Source organism: Gracilinanus agilis, chromosome 1 (genome assembly GCF_016433145.1).
Source record: "Gracilinanus agilis isolate LMUSP501 chromosome 1, AgileGrace, whole genome shotgun sequence".
Classification (NCBI taxonomy): domain Eukaryota; kingdom Metazoa; phylum Chordata; class Mammalia; order Didelphimorphia; family Didelphidae; genus Gracilinanus; species Gracilinanus agilis.
This window is the reverse complement of record NC_058130.1, coordinates 65,979,160-65,997,518: the sequence shown is the minus strand read 5'-3', so window position 1 is coordinate 65,997,518 and position 18,359 is coordinate 65,979,160. Positions and strand designations below refer to the sequence as shown.

The window sequence follows — 18,359 nt, the reverse complement described above, 5'->3', positions numbered from 1 at the left end:
CTAGGGACCCAAGCTCAGCGTCGAGCAATGGCGGCCCGGAGCCGGAGCCGGAGCCCCAGCGCCCTGGCGCCTTCGCCGCCGCCCCTGCCGCCGCCCCGGCCCCTGCGCGCCCTAGCTTGAGGGACAGCCAGGGCGACCGGAGGGCTCCGCTGGGGAGGGGCGGCTTCAGCCCCGGCCGGACTCTTCTCTCCCCTTTCCTCTCCACCCCTCCTCCCCAAGTTCCCTCTAGCTCCTTGACGCGTGGCCTCTCTCCCCGAGGGCAGGAGGTGAAGAACCTCCTTGCCCCTAGCAGCTCGCCAGCCTACCAGTCCCAAGCTTCCCGCCAGCCCACTGGCCCCCGGGCAGTGGGTGCCGGAGGGGTGGGGCGGCGGCGGCGAAGCCATGGAGAGCCCCGTGGAGAACCCTAGCAAGGCGGCGGAGTATCTGAAGGAGCTGAACCGAATCATCGAGGCGCAGCAGGAGCTGCTGGAGCGGCAGAGGCGGCGGATCGAGGAGCTGGAGCAGCAAGTGGCGCGGCTGTACCGGGAAAACGCCTGCCTGCAGGACGAGCACCAGCGGCACCTGGCCTCCTGCCGCCTCGGGGCCACTGCACAGCCCGGACCCCCTTCAGCGCACCCTCCTGCGCCGCCTCTCGGGGCCATCCTGGAGAACGTCCGTCACGAAAAGTAAGCGGGGTTGGGACCTGGACGGCTGTGGGCACTCGGGAGGCCAGAGCCTGGGGCTGCGGGACAGGGCGGTGACGGAAGAGGGCGGTGAGGGGTGAGGGGGAAGGGGAAAAGAGGCCAGGAGGAGCGCTTGATCGCCACCCCACCGCCTTGGTGCGCACTGGAGACTTTGCGCCCACAAAGTTATAGGAGGGTTGTGAGATTTACTGGGGTATTTCGACAGGATAGAGTAGGTGACTAGGCGGGTATTTATGGGCCAGATTATGGATCCAAGGCATAGTGAAAGGTGACTTTTTGAGAGTGCTGAGATTCCTTGATAGGTTGTACGGGACACTGAAGGCTGTTACCCTGGCTGATTTCAGCGCTTGCTCGCCAGCGCCAGCGGGTCCGTTGTGAAGGGAATACACAAGCTGTTTTTTTTTTTTCTCTGTAGAATGGAGATGGAGATGTGGAGGGACAAGGTTGGAGATGGGCTTGGGGGGAGAAGGAAGTGGTGGCTTTCTTCTCCAAGAAGTGTTTTTGTGTCCTTGGCAGCCCCACCCCCTTCCGCCCCCGCTCATCTTGCCTACCCAGGTGGGATTTGGGGTGCGTGATACTCTAGGGGCTGGTCTGGAATTCAGTTCGAGGTAGTTGGCTTTTCCCCTCTGTCCTCTTTCCAAATACCGTACGTACCCTAAATCCCCAGCCCTACTGGTGTGGACAGGCTCTGGACCCAGGTTGTCTTGAAGAAGCCTATCTGCGTTGAGGCAGGGAGTAGGGGGTGGAGTGGAGAAAGATAGGTTAGTTGGACAAGTCCCAGCACCTCTTTCCCCTTAAGTGTTGTCAGAGTGCTTCTCTTCTTTCCACATTATGCTGGGGCCACTTCCCAAGAATCAGTCTCCTGCCTCTCTGATATTTGGGACAGGGAGGTGATTGATCTTCCGACAGTCCAGACCCCAACTGGCCAGGATAATCTTTTCGTGAAGTATGGGGTGCTTGTTATCGGAAAATATCCTGTATCTAGGCTGAGAGGAACACTAGGCTCTAGCCTCTCCTTCGTCCTGCACCCCCACCGAGCCAAAGACCTTGCTGTACCTTCATCCCTCCATCCCATTACATGCTGCCCGGATGAGTCACCCCTTCTTTCGTGGTAGTGGTGGGAATCTATAAGCATGATCTCCCTTCTCCGGAGACCCTAGAGGGCTGTGTGCTGAGGCCACAGCTTTGTCCCAAACCACTCTACTCCACTGAAAGTCAAGGGTGTTATTGTTTCCCCTTTTGTTCCCCAGAATCAAAAGGGCCTCCTAACCTGGGACAGAGGTGAGGTTGGCGTTCAGAAATGGGGAGGGAGAGACAGAGACAGAGACAGAGATAGAAAGAGAAGAGAAGAGAGAGAGAGAGAGAGAGAGAGAGAGAGAGAGAGAGAGAGAGAGAGAGAGAATTATTGCTCTTTTATGAGGCCAGGAGCAATTTGTCTTGGATGGAGCCTCTTGGGGTAGGGAGATAACAGTGGCAGAATAGCTGAATTACAAAACAGGTCCTGGGAAACCTAGGAGATATAGCCCCTCACCTCATCTACCTCCTCAGTTTCTTGGTTCCTTAGGTGCAATTCCCATTTCTCTGCCTCCATGCCCAATCTCTTGGGAGCATTCTTAGGCCAAAGCTGAGGATGGGTAGAGCTCCTGTCACAATTCACTGAGACCTTCCTCTTGGATTAGAAAAGGGATGACTGAGAGGGGGAATGGCTAAGGCCTAGGTAGGAGTGGAGGTGAAACCCCCTTCTCTTGTGTTATGGACTTAGCCCCAAGAAATCAAGAGAAAGGAGCCTTAATTGGGTCTGAAACATGGAGTCCTTTACTCATTTTGCCTGAGACTGTCAGAGTTCTTCCCTTCTAGGCTTTCTTCCTCTATTTCTCTCTATTTCCCTTCTCAGTACTAAGTTCCTGTTATTACTTGGGCCAGACCAAGGGAGCAGGTTTAAACAGAGATGAGGGATGGGTCAGGAACCTATAGTCTCTGTGTCACTCAGCTTCCAGTTTAGCAAAAAAGCCTTGGAGCTCCCCCCCACCCCCACCAACTGTCTTTCTGAGTGGCTCTACTGTTCCCAAAGTAGTGATCTGTCCCTCCACTGTTTTCTACTTTCTCCTTGTTAGTGCTGAAATCCCAAGTGGGTGGAACTGTTCCATTTTCCTCCATTCTGGTTCTTCCCCCTGTAGTCTCCAAGGGGAACTGGATCATGCTTTAGTAATCTAAGGCACTATTCCTCAGGCTTGAGTATCTAAAGGGGGGCTATCACCCATGCTTCTCCCTGAGTTGGGATACAGAGGTCCTAGAGATGACAAAAACAATTAGGTAAAAGACTTCAGCTTTCTCCAGCTCAAGTATATTCTTGTTGTGACTCAGTCTTCCCTTATGTCAAAAGAAACAACATCAGGCTGGGCTCCTAGGCTAGCTGAGATAAGAGCTGAGACAGGTGAAAACACAGTGGCAGGAGAGAGGAACCTGGAGTAAAGATGGAGTAATTAAGTGGTGACTCCAAGAGAGAGACTCACATCGAAGAAGTTTCCTTCTAGCACAACATTGCTGAACAGATTCTTCTCAGTGAAGAAACTTCTTTCTTAGAGGTTATAGGCTCTTAGAGAAGACAACTTTTACTTTCTTTTCTTTTCCTTTTTTTCCTAAACACTTTCTGTCTTAGAATTGATGCTAAACATCCATTCTAAGGCAGAAGAGAGGTAAGGACTAGGCAATTGGGGTTAAGTGACTTGTCCAAGGTCACACAGAAGGGTCTGAGGACAGATTAAACCCAGGATCTCTCATCTCCAGACCTGGTGCTCTATCCACTGAGCCACATAGCAGCTCCTCACTTTTATTTTTAGATACTTCTTTCCGAGGGATAGAACACAAGCCTCGGAGGCAAGAAAGCCTGAGTTCAAATTTGACCACAAACACCTACTAGTTGTGTGACCCTGGGCAAGTCATTTGACCCTGTGTAGCTCAGTTTCCTCATCTGTAAAACGAGCTAGAGAAGGAAATGGTAAGCCACTCCAGTATCTTTGCCAAGAAACCCTCCCAAAAAGGGGTCACAGAAAGTCAGATATGACTGAACAATAGGTTTAATCTCTTTACTTTACTCATGAGGGAACAAAATTCCAGAGAAAATGTGACTTGACCAGTATTTCATTGATAGTTATTGGCAGATAGATCCACATTAGAACCTAGGTATCAAAATTCCTAACTCAGTGTCCTTTCCATAGCATGATGCCACAGCAAGGTATAGTGTCATAAGCCTTGTTCACAGAGTCAGAAGACTTACTAGGTGGGTGACTTGGGAAAAGTCACTTAATGTCTCCTTGCTTCAGTTTCCCCTTATTTAAAATAGGCATAGTAATAATCTCACATTACTTATCTCAGGAAAATGTTTTGTACAACAATTTAAAGTGACACATTAATAGAAAATTCTATTGTTTTTTTCTTATTTGTGCTCCCCATTTTCTTCCTTTTCCCTCAATCTCTCTTTTAAAGCCAGATTGAGAGAGTAAGGAATCAGTTCTGTTTTTTTTTTTTTTAAATTAGGCATAGGAAGGCTCTGGTGCCAGAATGGATACCTACCTCCAGATTTCCTTTAAGTCCACTAGGAATCACAGCTGTGTGCAAGGAGTGTGGTTAGCCCCTATTCTGGGGCATGTATTCAAATGGATTAAGAGAGGAATCTCTGTTGTATATTGCGACATTTCACAGGGTTATAATTCCCAGGTGAAGGTGGGCTAGAGAGAGATCTAGGGAGCCAGGACACTAGAAAGAAGAAAAAAAACTGAAAAAAAAAAGTAATAAGTTCCTGATCTTCCCGTAGGAAGAACAGACAAAACATAGTTATCACATGGAGAAATATGCAGCTGAGCAGTGCAGAGGTCATCGCTTTCCTGGGTGGATACTTCTGCTTCTTCTCAGCCCTTTCCCATAACTCTTTTCACAACCTATTCTCCATATCCTCCAGAGAGATTGGCAGGCACCTTTGTGTGCTCAAGGCTCTTTCTCCGTACTGACAGATGAATGAAAAACATAGGATTTCCAGAGAAAAAGCTCTTGGAGCTCAGAGTCTGTCCAGGAGATGAAATTGGCATTACAGGAAAACCACCTTCTTGTTTTCATAGGAAACAGTGACACATGTTGGTCGGCAAATGCCTCGCAACACAATCTCCAGGGATCGATTTTTCTTCAAAAAAATCACCCTTGGTAACCAAGTGGTAAACTTGCTGAGAGAAAGGAGTTGAATCTCCAGACAGCATTTATATCTGGCATCATCAGTAACTAATTGATTTTCACATATTTAGTCCAGATTTTTTTCCCTCCGAGTGGGGTTTGAAGAGAGATGTGAAAATTATATTTTCAAAGTAACCTGGGAATTCATCGGGTCAAACTGTGTCCTGCTTCTCTTGGTTCAACAATGGTAAAATTAGGCTCAGGAAAAAAAAATGTGGCTGCTGATAGACTGCTAGTTTATTGTCAGGTTTTCTATGAGGTGTAATGAACCAGTATATTAACAATAACAATTGGTGCTCATCAAGGGAAAAAGCACTAGTTTCATTTCCAGTGGATCCGTTTCATTTAACATCTCACTGGTGAGAGGCCCCTGAAAGACACCATACCGAGCCTCCAGCTTCAGGAAAGCTGTCAGTAAATGAACAGTAATAACTGATCCCCAGGCTGGACCCCTAGTGTTTTGCCATCAAGCTAGGTGTTGCTCTTGCTGTTGTTTGGTCCTGCTTGACTCTTTGTGACCCCATTTGAGGTTTTCTTAGCCCAGAAACAGGAGTAGTTTGCCATTTCCTTCTCCAGCTCATTTTACAGATGAGAAAACTGAGGCCAACAGGGTTAAGTGACTTGGCCAGGGTCACCTAGCCAGTAAGTGTCTAAGGCTGGATTTGAACTCAAGAAGATAAGTCTTCCTGACTTCAGGCCCAATACTCTAACCACTGTACCACTGAGCTACTAGTGTTTTGCTGCCAAGCCAGGTGCTTTCAGAGAATGGAGAGTTCTTAAAGCAGATGAACTAGAGTGACTGAACAATGAGATTACTTGCTTCCTGGCTTGCCATAGTAGTGATTTGAAGCATCTGACATTGCTCCAATACCAGAGCAAAGTTTTGGACTTGGAGTCACAAGTGACCTGAGATCCAGTTTCACTCCTGATACTTTCCAGCTATGTGATTTTTGGGTAACTAATCTAACTTCCCAGAGTCTCATTTTCTTCATCTTTAAAATAAGTACTAAAAAAATCCAAGCACCTAATTCTCAGGGTTGTTCTGAGGGTCAAGGGAGGGGATTCAAGGAAAGCACTTTATAAAACCTTAAAGCACTGTAGAAATGGCAGCTATTTTTACTATTCCTAATAAATACTGATAAATGGGATTTTGGCTAAAGTCTACGATCTGATAATTGAGCTCTAAATATTAGGCCTCTTGGCGAATGAGCAAGATGGGTTTAAAAAATTGCAGTTGATGTACATGTCACTTTTTTTTGTTCATATACACTTTAATGAAGTGTTGCAGAATGCTACCTAATTTCCTCATTTGAAAAATGAGAGTCAGATTAGATGATCTTTAAGGTTTCTTCTACCTCAAAATCTAATGATTTAATATTCTTAATACCCAGGAAGTTGAAAATAACCAGCTTCCATAGTTGATTTAATCAACACCATTGAGTGATTACTGTTTATAGAGCCTAGTAGATTTTTGGGGGGAACCCAAAAAGAATGGGAGGTAAAACCCCTTTCCTCGAAGGTGCTTGCCATCTCCTTGGGTTGACTGAATACATATAAGTTACCTCCTCCTTACACACACACACACACACACACACACACCCCTCCTGGAGATGATGACTGAAATATGCTTCTACAGACCAGTTTATGATTGGTAAAGTTCAGCATAGTACAGCCTAATAAGATCATTATAGTACTACTGAAGTACATACCGGAGAAGAGAAATGAACTCCATCTCTTGCAAGAAAATATGTAGCTAAACTTCATGAGGGTAATAAGGACATTTGAGTATATGCAGTGTCTGAATTTACTCTCCTTCTGATGGCTTAGCAAGTTGATGAAAAATCACTACTTAACCTCACTTCTGAATATTTATACTCTCTCCACACTTTCTTAGGAGAATTATCATCGCAGGAATAAATGTGGAGTTACCTAGTTAGATCCAATGATGTGGTCATTCCTTGGATTCCTGTTTGTGTTAGGGATGGTGCAGGGGACAATGTCCTTTCCTGGAGCTTGTGATCTTTCCTCAGGGTGAGACCAGAAGGAGTGTTTCACAAGTTAGACTTTTAAAAAACTCAAGCCAGCTTCCTGTATTTCAAGGCACTTAATCCAGGAGCAATCAATTAACAAGCATTCAGTACCTCATTTCCCTGGTACTTAGTGTTTAGGCACTAAAGATACAAATAGAAATAAAACGATTCCTATTCAGTTTCTTATGGACACACTATATCCACAAGTTGGTGGGACCACGATGTCTCTTTGGGGAAGTCTATCTAGTCTATGGCTTTCCACTGTCCCATTCTGGATCGTAGATCATCTGTTAATGTTCCTTGGGAGGAGCATTTCTGTGAAAGAGAAATTAATTAATTGGTTAACTGGAAACGTAAATATGGCAAGTTCATATTTTTGTGTATGTGAAAAGATCATTTTTTTTAGAGAAGTTAATAAAAAGTAGATCTCCCAGCTCTCGGTCTCTAGGATTTGTAGCTCTTAAGGGTACATTTCCCTTTCATTAGCTTTTTTAAAAATTTAAATTCAATGCTAAATATTGCTTCCAAGACAGAAGAAAAGTAAGGGCTAAGCAATTGGGGTTAATTTAAGTGACTTACCAGGAAATGTCTAAGGTCAGATTTGAACCCAGGTCCTCTGGAATCCAGACCTGGCTCTTTATCCACTGAACTACGTAGCTACCTTTGACATTAGTTTTTGTATGAACTAACATGGAAGTAACACAAAAGATAGATCTGACTCTTGCTTGTATTTAATAACTTTGTTGTGACAGATGGGCAAAGGTAAATGATGGCTTACAACACTATAACTGGAGGAAAATTGTGGGTGAGCTTGCAAAAGCCAAAGAATTGATAGGCAGAGTTCTCGTGTACTGAGCTGGTACTATCATGGATTCTGATGGATGAACAGGAGATGAACAAAAGGGGAGTTAGTCTAGCTTCTGTCACTAGCTTTCTCCCTGAACATCAGTTTTATTTTTGGAAAAGTGAGAAAGTGACTCAATGGATTGAGAGCAAGGACTAGAGAACCCAGGGAAATCCTGGGTTCAAATCTGGTCTCAGACACTTCCTAGCTGTGTAACCCTGGACAAGTCACTTGACCTCCATTGCCTAGCCCTTACTGCTCTTCTGCCTTCTATGACAGAAGGTAAGGGTTTTAAAAAAAAAAAGTGAGGGAGATAGACTGTTATCTTTAAGGGCCCTGATAAGCAATGATGTTCTATTAAGTCTATAAAACTTTTCTTGGGCAATAATATTCTGTCCTTTGAGGAAAGAGATAAACTCCCAAGCAAACCTTATAATCTTGTAATAGCCTCTGCATCTGGGTTCATTCCCATAGACTTGGGGAAAAGCCAGTGTTGTTTGTTGTTTTTTTTTCTTTTAAAGTTAATGTTTCATTGATAGTCTTTTAAAATACAAAACTCATTTCTGAATGCCATCTCCTACTCCCCCCTCCACACAAAAGAACCCTCCCTTGTCACAAGGAAGTATAATTAAGCCAACTTAATCAACAGTGGACATCTCAGGTGATATATACACACTCTTAACCTAGATTCTACTGGCTTTCTTTCAAGAGGTCAGAGGCATTTTACAATTGGCCCTTCATCAATCAGAGTTCTGATCTGATATTTTCATTGCTGATTTCCTCTGCTTCATCATGGTCACTGTGGAAATTATTCAGGTTCTGTGCACAGGCTCTTCTCTATTAGGACATATACATCCTCCCAGGTTACTCTGAATTATTCTATTCATCATTTCTTATATCACATCCCATTCACTTACTACAATTTTTCAGCCTCTCCTAGGTCTTTGTTACTTTAAAAAAAATCTACTATAAATATTTTCACATATATAAGACCTTTTCTTCTATCTTTGAGGTCCTTGAGTTCTATTATATTTTTTATTGTTGTTATAAAAATCATGATGATGATGATTTTGATCATGGGATACATGGATGGAGGGGGACGGTAGAGAAATAACATGAAAATTTTATTATCAACAAAAATCATTTTGAAGGGGAGGGAGGGATGGAGAGAGAGAAAAGGGAGGAAGAGAGAGAGAGAGAGAGAGAGAGAGAGAGAGAGAGAGAGAGAGAGAGAGAGAGAGAGAGAGAATTTTTCAAATGCTTTTCAGATATTTCATTTTCTTTTTTTTAAGCCCTTACCTTCTGTCCTGGAGTCAATACTGTGTATTGGCTCCAAGGAAGAAGAGTGGTAAGGGTAGGCAATGGGGGTCAAGTGACTTGCCCAGGGTCACACAGCTGGGAAATGTCTGAGGTCAGACTTGAACCTAGGACCTCCTGTCTCTAGTCCTGGCTCTCAATCCACTGAGTTACCCAGCTGCCCCCAGATCTTTCATTTTCAAAGAAAGCTTTAGTTCAGGTGGAAAGACAACATGTTTTAGACCCTGAACAAAATGATCTCAGAGCTTCTTTCCAGTGTAACCATTCTGTGTTTCCATGATACTTCCCAGGCAGATTTGAACATCAGGTTAAAGGAGTTGTTTATAGCCTGGAGTGGACTTCCCTCCCTCTCCCCTCTTTCTCTTAGTCCTCAAGCACTGTCAAGTAATTCAGAAGAGTAGAACATTCTGAAGATCAGAATTTATGACTCATCCTGTGGGAGGATTCCAATGAAATCCAAATATCTGTTTAGTTAACAAACAAGTTCCCTTCCTAGGTCTGTAGTGACATTCAGGATAACGATAGAGCATAAATTAGGGAGGAAACCCAGTAGATGTTGTGAGCTTGGGAAGGAATGATTTAAATGAAGAGCTTATATTGTCAGGGTGGCCATATATAACATTTTTTAAAAGCTCTTACCTTCTGTCTTAGAATCGATTGTAAGGCAGAAAAGCGGTAAGGGCTAGGCAGTTGGGATTAGTGACTTGTCCAGGGTCATATGACTAGTCTGAGGTCAGATTTGAACCCAGGACCTTTCATTTCTAGGACTGTCTCTATCCACAGAGCCATCTAGTTGCACTCATACATAGCATTCTGATGAAGGCAGACATTGTGAGGTCTCTGTAAAGAGCCCTCTTTAAAGAATGGCATAAAATTCTTGAATTGTGACAATTCTGAAGATTTTGAAAGCTCTTAAATTATGGATACAGACATAAGGGATAAGGACTAGTCTCATGATTTAATTTGTATGGGGCATTCCTAGTTGAGGAAACACCCTCTACCAAGACAGACCAGCACCTTCTATGCTATTTATAGTTGTTAAGAGAGGTGCCTGGAGCATGGAGAAGTTAAGTGACTTGCCCAAAGTCCTATATGTGGTTCAAAGGGAGGATTTCTATCCTAGTAGTCTTGGCTTTAAGACTAGCTCTCCATTTACTCTGCCGTGATTGCCACTAGGTTCAAGTTGATAGTGTTAATGATAATAGGGTTGTAGGGATTAGACCTGGAAGGGACCTTAACTGTCATCTAATCCAAGCCCCTCATTTAAAAAAAAAACTCTTACCTTCTGTCTTAGTTTCTGTTCTCAACAAAAGACAGTAAGGGCTAGACAATTGAAGTTAAATGATTTGCTCAGGGTGACACAGAAGGGAAGAGGTTGAAGCCAGATTTGGACCTAGGACCTCTCAGCTCCACACCTGGCACTCTGTCCTCTGTGCCACCTAGCTGCCCCATAAAGCCTCTCATTTTTTTAATTTAAAAATAATTTTTATTTAGAATTTTTTCCATGGTCACATGATTCATGATTCCCTCCCATCTTCTTTCCTCCCCCCTCCAAAAGCTGACAAGCAGTTTCACTGAGTTATACAAGTATCATTGTTCAAAACCTATTTCCATGTTATTCATATTTGCAGAAGAGCGATTCTTTAACATCAAAACTCTAATCACATCCTATGTGGTTGATCATACATTTTTCTAATGCATTTCTGGTTCCACAGTTCTTTCTTTGGATGTGGATAGTGTTCTTTCTCCTAAGTTCCTCTGGATTGTCCTGGGTCACTGTATTGCTACTGGTAGAAAAGTCCATTACATTTGATTGTGCCATGATGTATCCATCTCCGTGTACAATATTCTCCTGGTTCTTTCACTCTGCATCAGTTCCTGGAGGTTGTTCCAGTTCACATGGAATTCCTCCAGTTCTTTATTCCTTTTAACACAATAATATTTCATCACCAACATATTCACAATTTATTCAGCCATTCCTCAATCGATGGATTCCCCCTCATTTTCTAGTTTTTTTACCACCACAAAGAGCATGGCTAAGCCTCTCATTTTTTTAAAAAAATTTTTTTAAACCCTTAACTTCTGTGTATTGACTCATAGGTGGAAGAGTGGTAAGGGTGGGCAATGGGGGTCAAGTGACTTGCCCAGGGTCACACAGCTGGGAAGTGTCTGAGGCTGGATTTGAACCTAGGACCTCCTGTCTCTAGGCCTGGCTCTCAATCCACTGAGCTACCCAGCTGCCCCCAAGCCTCTCATTTTTAAGAGAAGGAAATTGAGGCTCATAGGAATGAAGTGACTTGCCTGAAGGCATATGGGTGACAAGGAACAGATCTAGGCTCTGAGCTCACATCCCATGACTACCGTCTATTGCCCTTTCTGTTGTGTTGTGAGACAAGGTTTGCCAAATGCTTACATGTATTTTCTCATTATATCTCAAGGTCTCTTTCAGCTTATCCTGTGATTCATGTTGATCCTTATAACAGTAACAGACAATGAGAGGATTATTATCCCCATGACTTGGGAAGATGGCATGACTTATCCAATAACTACCCAGTTAATAGCAGAGCCCGGATTTGAACCTTTCTATCCCCAGTAAAGTACTCCTTCCAGAAGTACAGTGTTATATTGAATTATATCTGTTCAGTGAGAAATATTTGAGTAGTCCATCTAGCTGCCCCATCTGTATTTATTATTAATGATGACTAGCTGCCTTTTTTTATGGTGCTTTAAATTTTGTAAATTTTTCTAGGAAGGAAACAAGCACTTAATAAGTGTCTACTGTATGCTAGGTATTGTACTAAGTATCTTACAAACATTATTTCATTTGAATCTCACAGCAAACTTTTGAGGTAGGAGACATTATTTCTATGTTTATTCTTATAATTGAAAAATTGAGGCAGGTAGAGGCTAAGTGACTTACCTAGCATCACATGTCTAGTAGGTATCTGAGGCTAGGTTCGAACTCAGGTCTTTCTTTTTCCAACCCAGTGCTCTATCCATTGGACCGTTCATTGATCTTCACAACAATCCTGGGAGGTAGGTGCTGTTTATACTCATTTTAAAGATGAGGAAACTGAGACTTGGAAAGGTTAGTTAACTTGCCCAAGGTCAAATAAGTATTCCAGTTGGAACTTAAGGTTACATGGCTCAAAAGTTGCTATGGTGGGATTCTAACTCACTTCTTTCTCCAAGTCCAGGGTTCTTCTGGGGCTGTACCTTAACTCAGAATACAGTGTAACAAAGTAAGAACATTTGATTTAGGCAGATGGGACTTTTCCCTGCTGGCAGAGAACCCTCGCTTATTAGCAAAGGAATTCTTTCCCCCTTCCCACCCCCACTCCACACCCCACACCTCCATCCCCAATCCCTTCTTAGTGAATTCTAACTTTTTTAGTCCAACTCTTCCTGCTTCCTTTCTCCACACTTCCCTCCTCTGCACCCCTCTTCCTGTATCCTGTATATCTTTGAAAGAGCTAAACTCCGAAATACTTTATTATCATTCTTCCTTTGGCTTTGGATACTCAGTCCTTGGGGATCATTCTTTGCCAGCTGCTCTTGATTCAGTGAACTATTCCTAAGTGCCCATGTTGGGGTCAGGGAGCGGATCACACACCCTCAGGGATTGGGTTTAGCTATCAGGTATTTATGAAGAGAACAAAAGAACTCCATATATCCATGTGGATATGTGTGCTTATAAATATATATATATATATATATATATTCCATACCCATACATATATATCTAGATATCAATAGGTATCTGCCTCTAAACTAGATCCAATATAATTCAATTTAAAATGCATTTATTAATAGTCAGGCACTTTGCTGGTATTAGGATTCTTGAATAATGCATTTAAAAAATACTCTGTACTCAGTTAATAAATAGCACAGTTCCTGCCCTCAAGATATTTACATTCTGCTGGCGGAATATAACTAGGTATGGTCTAGCTTAAAAGTCTCTGGGATGGCATAGTACTATGCCACAAGAAATGACGAGCAGGTTAATTTTGGAAAATCATGGAAAGACCTACATAAAGTTATGAAGAGTGAAACGAGCAGAACCAAGAGAACAGATCACGACATGACTAACAGGGAAATATATACTGTATGATAATAAATGTACAACCTATATTATGTTACCTGACTTTTGGGGGAGAGGAAGGAGTGGAGGGAAAAATATAATTGAGAAATATTTAACAAAATAAGTACAAATACAATAGAAATGAGAAAGATGAAAGAATATTGTTTGAAAATTGATGTGTCTTTCTCCAGAAAAAGAACTGATTAATAGAAACATGCAAGACATGTTTTATGTATCCTTTTTTTGTTGTTAAATGATGCTTCGCTCTAATAAGGGGAGAGGATAGAGGAAGTTAACTGGGTATTTTAAAGCAATGAACAAACAAATATATAAGTAAATTTAAATGTAAAAACTCTCTGGAGATGGGGGAGAATAGAAGCAAGACACGGTTTAAAATTTAATCTGTATCATTAACATTTTCTCCCTCACTTTCTTAAGTTTAGATAATCAACAACAAAAAAAATGTCAAGCCCTGATTTGTAGTGTTTGCTACGCAAAGTACAAATGCTCACACCAAATGGTTCAAATGGTTCCAGCACAGCTCTGGATAGAGCCAGTATCAAGAGAAGCAAATATGCAATAATTTTGCTGTATAGGACAGAGTTCTAGTGACTTGGGTGGGAGGATCAAGAGAGATCTCACAAAAGAGGTAGATTGGATTGAGTTGTGAGGATAGCTTGAGATCCCAAGAGGCAGTGCTAAGGAGAGCAAGCATCTTCAGTTTAAGGGATGGCCTCTACACAGACTTAGATGTGGAAGAGGGAATTTCATGTCAAGAGTAGCCAGCCCGTTTGACTTGTGGAGGGGAGTTGGAAAGGTAGTGGGAGGCAGACTGGTGAAGGGCTGACTGCCAGGCTGAGGATTTTGTATTTGGCAGCTGTATAGAAATTGGAGTAGAAGGGGGAGAAGCTGGAAGCTGGGAGACCAATTAGGAGCCTGTTGTGGTAGTCTAAGGAAGAAATGGTGAGGGCCTGAACTAGAGAGGTAGCTGTGTGAATGGAAAGAAGATTTGTTGTGGAGGCAGAGTCATTGAAATTTGACATCAGAGTTGATTTAGGGTGTGGGGAAAAGGGAAGAATTAAAGATGGTTCTGCAGTTATGAACCTGAAGAACTAGAAGGTTGAGAGTACCCTGCACAGAAATAGGGATGTTGGGAATGGTAGATCTGGGGAAAGGTCTGTTCTGAACAAGTTGAGTTTGAGATGCCTTTGAGGCATCCAGGTAAGGATAATGCAGGTAGGGAATTCAGGAGAAAGATTAGGGCTGAATATAGATTTTTGAGGTATCTGGAGAGATTAGGAGCTGATAAGATCACTTAGGGAAAGGGTGTAGAGAGAGAAAAACAGGGAAGCCAGAGTCTGCCTCAGGGAAATTTACACTTAGTGGGTGGGAACAAGATGGTAGACCAATAAAAGAGATTGAAAGGGAACAGTGTGACAAGAAGGAAACCCAAGATACAATGGAAGTAAGAAAAGGGTATTATTACATGAGCTCAGGTGAGAAGCAGTGAGGGCCTGAATCAGGCTTGGGGCTGTGAATGATTAGAGAGAAAGGGAAGGATCTAAGAACTAGGGTTGACAAGACTTGGCAACTAGCCGGATGTCCCAGAATAAGACTTGGAAGAGCTCTGGATCTCTTTGGAGGACAATTCCAGCCCCAATACTAACTAGTTAAGTGACTTTAGACAAGTAGTTTCCTTTTTCTGGGTCTGAGTTTTCTCCTCTGTAAAATAAAGGAAGGGAAGGAAGTGAACTAGATTGGTTCTAAGATCCTACTCAACTCAAAATTTTAGAATCAACAAGTAAGGGAGAATTTTTCTTAACCAACTATTTACTCTAGTTTCTTCTTGAAAACTTGCTTTGTGGGCACAAACATGCATTTCTCACCAAGGAATTAATCAGTAATGAGCAATTCATTTTTTTCCTAGCACATGGTGAAGACAGTATAAAGACAAGTAGGGACATTTTTTTCTTTTTTTTTTTAAAAACATTTATTAATATTCATTTTTAACATGGTTTACATGATTCATGCTCCTACTTTCCCCTTCGCCCCCCGCACTCCCCCCACCCATGGCTGATGCACATTTCCACTAGTTTTGTCATGTGTCCTTGATCAAGACCTATTTCCAAATTGTTGGTAGTTGCATTGGTGTGGTAGTTTCGAGTCCACACCCTCAATCATGTCCACCCCGACCCATGCGTTCAAGCAGTTGTTTTTCTTATGTTTCCTCTCCTGCAGTCCTTCCTCTGAATGTGGGCAGCATCTTTACCATAAATCCCTCAGAGCTGTCTTGTGTCATTTGCATTGTTGCTGGTACAGAAGTCCATTACATTCAATTTTACCGCAGTATATCAGTCTCTGTGTACAATGTTCTTCTGGCTCTGCTCCTTTCGCTCTGCATCTGTTCCTGGAGGTCTCTCCAGTTCACATGGAACTCCTCCAGTTTATTATTCCTTTTAGCACAATAGTATTCCATCACCCGCATATACCACAGTTTGTTCAGCCATTCCCCAATTGAAGGAAATCCCCTCCTTTTCCAGTTTGTTGAGTAGGGACATTTTTTAAAAGCTACTTCTTTGGATTCTGGTAAGCTAAGTAAATTAGGATATTTAAAACTTGGTAGATACTTCCTAGCTGTGTGACCCTGGGCTAGCCCTTACCATTCTTCTGCCTTGGAACTGATACTTAGTATTAATTCTTAAGACAGAAGGAAAGAGTTTAAAAATATAAACTTGGTACACAAATCATTAAATGCTTGTTGTAATGCATGTGAAATAAAATGGAGACCTTTCCCCCATCATTTTTCAAATACTCTACCCTAAATTGATGCATTTTTCACATTTGTGAAGATTTTGTTTGAGGTCTTCAAGTTAGAGGTTCTCAAACCTTTTGGTCTTAAGACCCCTTTACTTTCTTAAAAATTATTGAGGACCTCCAAAAGCTTTTGTGTATGTTACTATAGTATTTACTGTATTAGAAATAAAAAACTGATATAGTTTAAAAATATTTATTCATTTGAAAAATAATAAACACATTACATGGTAACAAGAATAACATTTTTATGGAAAATAACTACTTTTCCAAAACAATAAAAAATAGTCAGGAGAATGGCATTGTTTTTCATATTTTTTTGCAAATCTTTTTAAGTCTGGCTTAAAAGAAGGCAGCTGCATTCTCATATCTGCTTCTGCATTCAATCTGTTGTGATGTCTTGTTTTGGTTGAAGTATATGAATAGCTAATAGTGATGCTATCAACTATTAACTTAATACATTTTATCTAAAAGTAGAAAAACTAGCCGTACATGGATATGTAGTTGGAAAAGAGAGGAATATTTTAATAGGCAAATAACATCTTAAATATTACTAGGTTTGCCCTCAAAGACTCTCTGAAAGGGTCTGTGATACACTGGGATCCTTAGACCATGTTGTAAGAATTGCTGATCCATATCAATTATTTCCTTTTAATGCTGCAGAAACCAAAAGCCTTAGTATTTTGTATTAAAGCCCAAACTCGAACTCAGGACCTCTGAATCCAAAATTTACCACTTACGACACTAAGCTCTACTACCTTTTAAAATAAAGTCTTATAAATCAATGTAAGTCATTGTTTTGGCCAGGTTTTCATGAGCCTACATTGGAGTAAAGCTCTTTAGAATAATTTGGATGATGTTTCAGATTAAATTGCATAAACTACTGATCCAGCATTTGTTTGTTGCCTTTTCTTCTTTTTTTTTTTTTTAAAGGAATCCCTTATATTTGTTTGCAAAGAGCACAAGGCTTAGTTTGTCAGGATAAATGTCGTCCTCGTAATTGTGAGGCTGGAAATTTGTTGTGGGAGAATAAATATGTACAAATAGGACAGGTGGTTTGGGGAAAGAAGGTTAGTACAATAAAAATCAGCTAATTGAAAATAGTGCAACAATAATAATTGCAGCCCATGTTTAGATAACATTATGTCACATAAAAAGAACATGGATGAGTCTGGGAGGAAGGGTTAGGCTTCAAAGAATGGGAATCTGAAAGACTGCCCATAAATTGGGGGAATGGATAAACAGGTTATAGAATACAAATATGATGGAATACTATTGTGCTGAACTCTTATCAGTGTAATGATCAACCAGGATTCCAGAGTACTAATGATGAAACTTGATGCCCACCTCCTGATTGAGAGTAAAATACTCAAAATTCAGAATTGGACATGGCCAATGTAGAAATTCATTTTGATTCACTGTATATGTTTTTTTTTAATTGCACATGACCGTGAAATCCATTATTTAATAAGTATTTCTTTTTTTTATTCTTTTTTTTTAACTTTTTAAAGCCCTAATATATATATATATATGTATATATATATATATCCTTCTATATTAATTTTATTTGTTACAGCGCTAGGCAACAGGGGTTAAGTGACTTGCCCAGGGTCACACAGCTAGGAAGTGTCTCAGGCTAGATTTGAACCTAGGATCTCCTGTCTCTAGGCCTGGCTCTCAATCCACTGAGCTACAACAGCTGCCCCCTCACTGTATATGTTTGACAAAGATTTTGTATTTCTTGGGTTCTCAGTTGGAGGGTTGGGGTGGGAGGTTCTAGTTAGAAATCTTGGCTAATTAAAACAATAAATAAACAAACAAACAAATATATATATATATGGTATATATATATATACACACATATATATATATATATATATATATACACACATATATTTTTTTAAAGACCTACCCCTTCATTAACTTGCTATATGAGCTAGACATTTCTCCTAGATGGATCAAAGTTTCTCTACTTCTAAACTATAGGAGTGGAATTAGTTGATCTCCGAAGTCCCAGCCAGAAAGAATCTTCTGAGATTTGGTGATTCAATGAGGCAGCTAGATGGTCCAGTAGATAAAGTATTACACTTGGGATTGCATCATAAAAATCTGAATTTGATTTTTGCTTCCCATACTTATTAGCTGTGTGCCTATGAGTAAGCCATCCAGCTTCTCTCTACCTCAATTTCCTTATTTATAAAATGGTGATAGAAACAGTTATCTCACCAAAGCTAATGACTCACCCTAATTCGGGTCCTCACTGCTTCTCCCCTGAGCTCTTGAAATATCCTTTTCTTACTGCCAGTGTCTCTTGATCCTCCTTCCTGTCTGTTCTCTCTCTTTCCTTTGCTGGTCCACCATTTTGCTCC

General features: G+C 41.5%; 1 protein-coding gene across 1 annotated transcript in view; it reads left to right on the top strand.

Moving 5' to 3' along the window:
• The first annotated feature begins 92 nt into the window (after window positions 1–92).
• Window positions 93–18,359, top strand: part of LOC123242431 (IQ motif and SEC7 domain-containing protein 3-like) — a 483,094-nt gene continuing 464,827 nt past the window's right edge. The window contains exon 1 of the mRNA XM_044670216.1: window positions 93–665. Coding sequence (XP_044526151.1) covers window positions 382–665 — 284 coding nt within the window. The 5' untranslated portion in view covers window positions 93–381. The remainder of the gene's footprint in view (window positions 666–18,359) is intronic.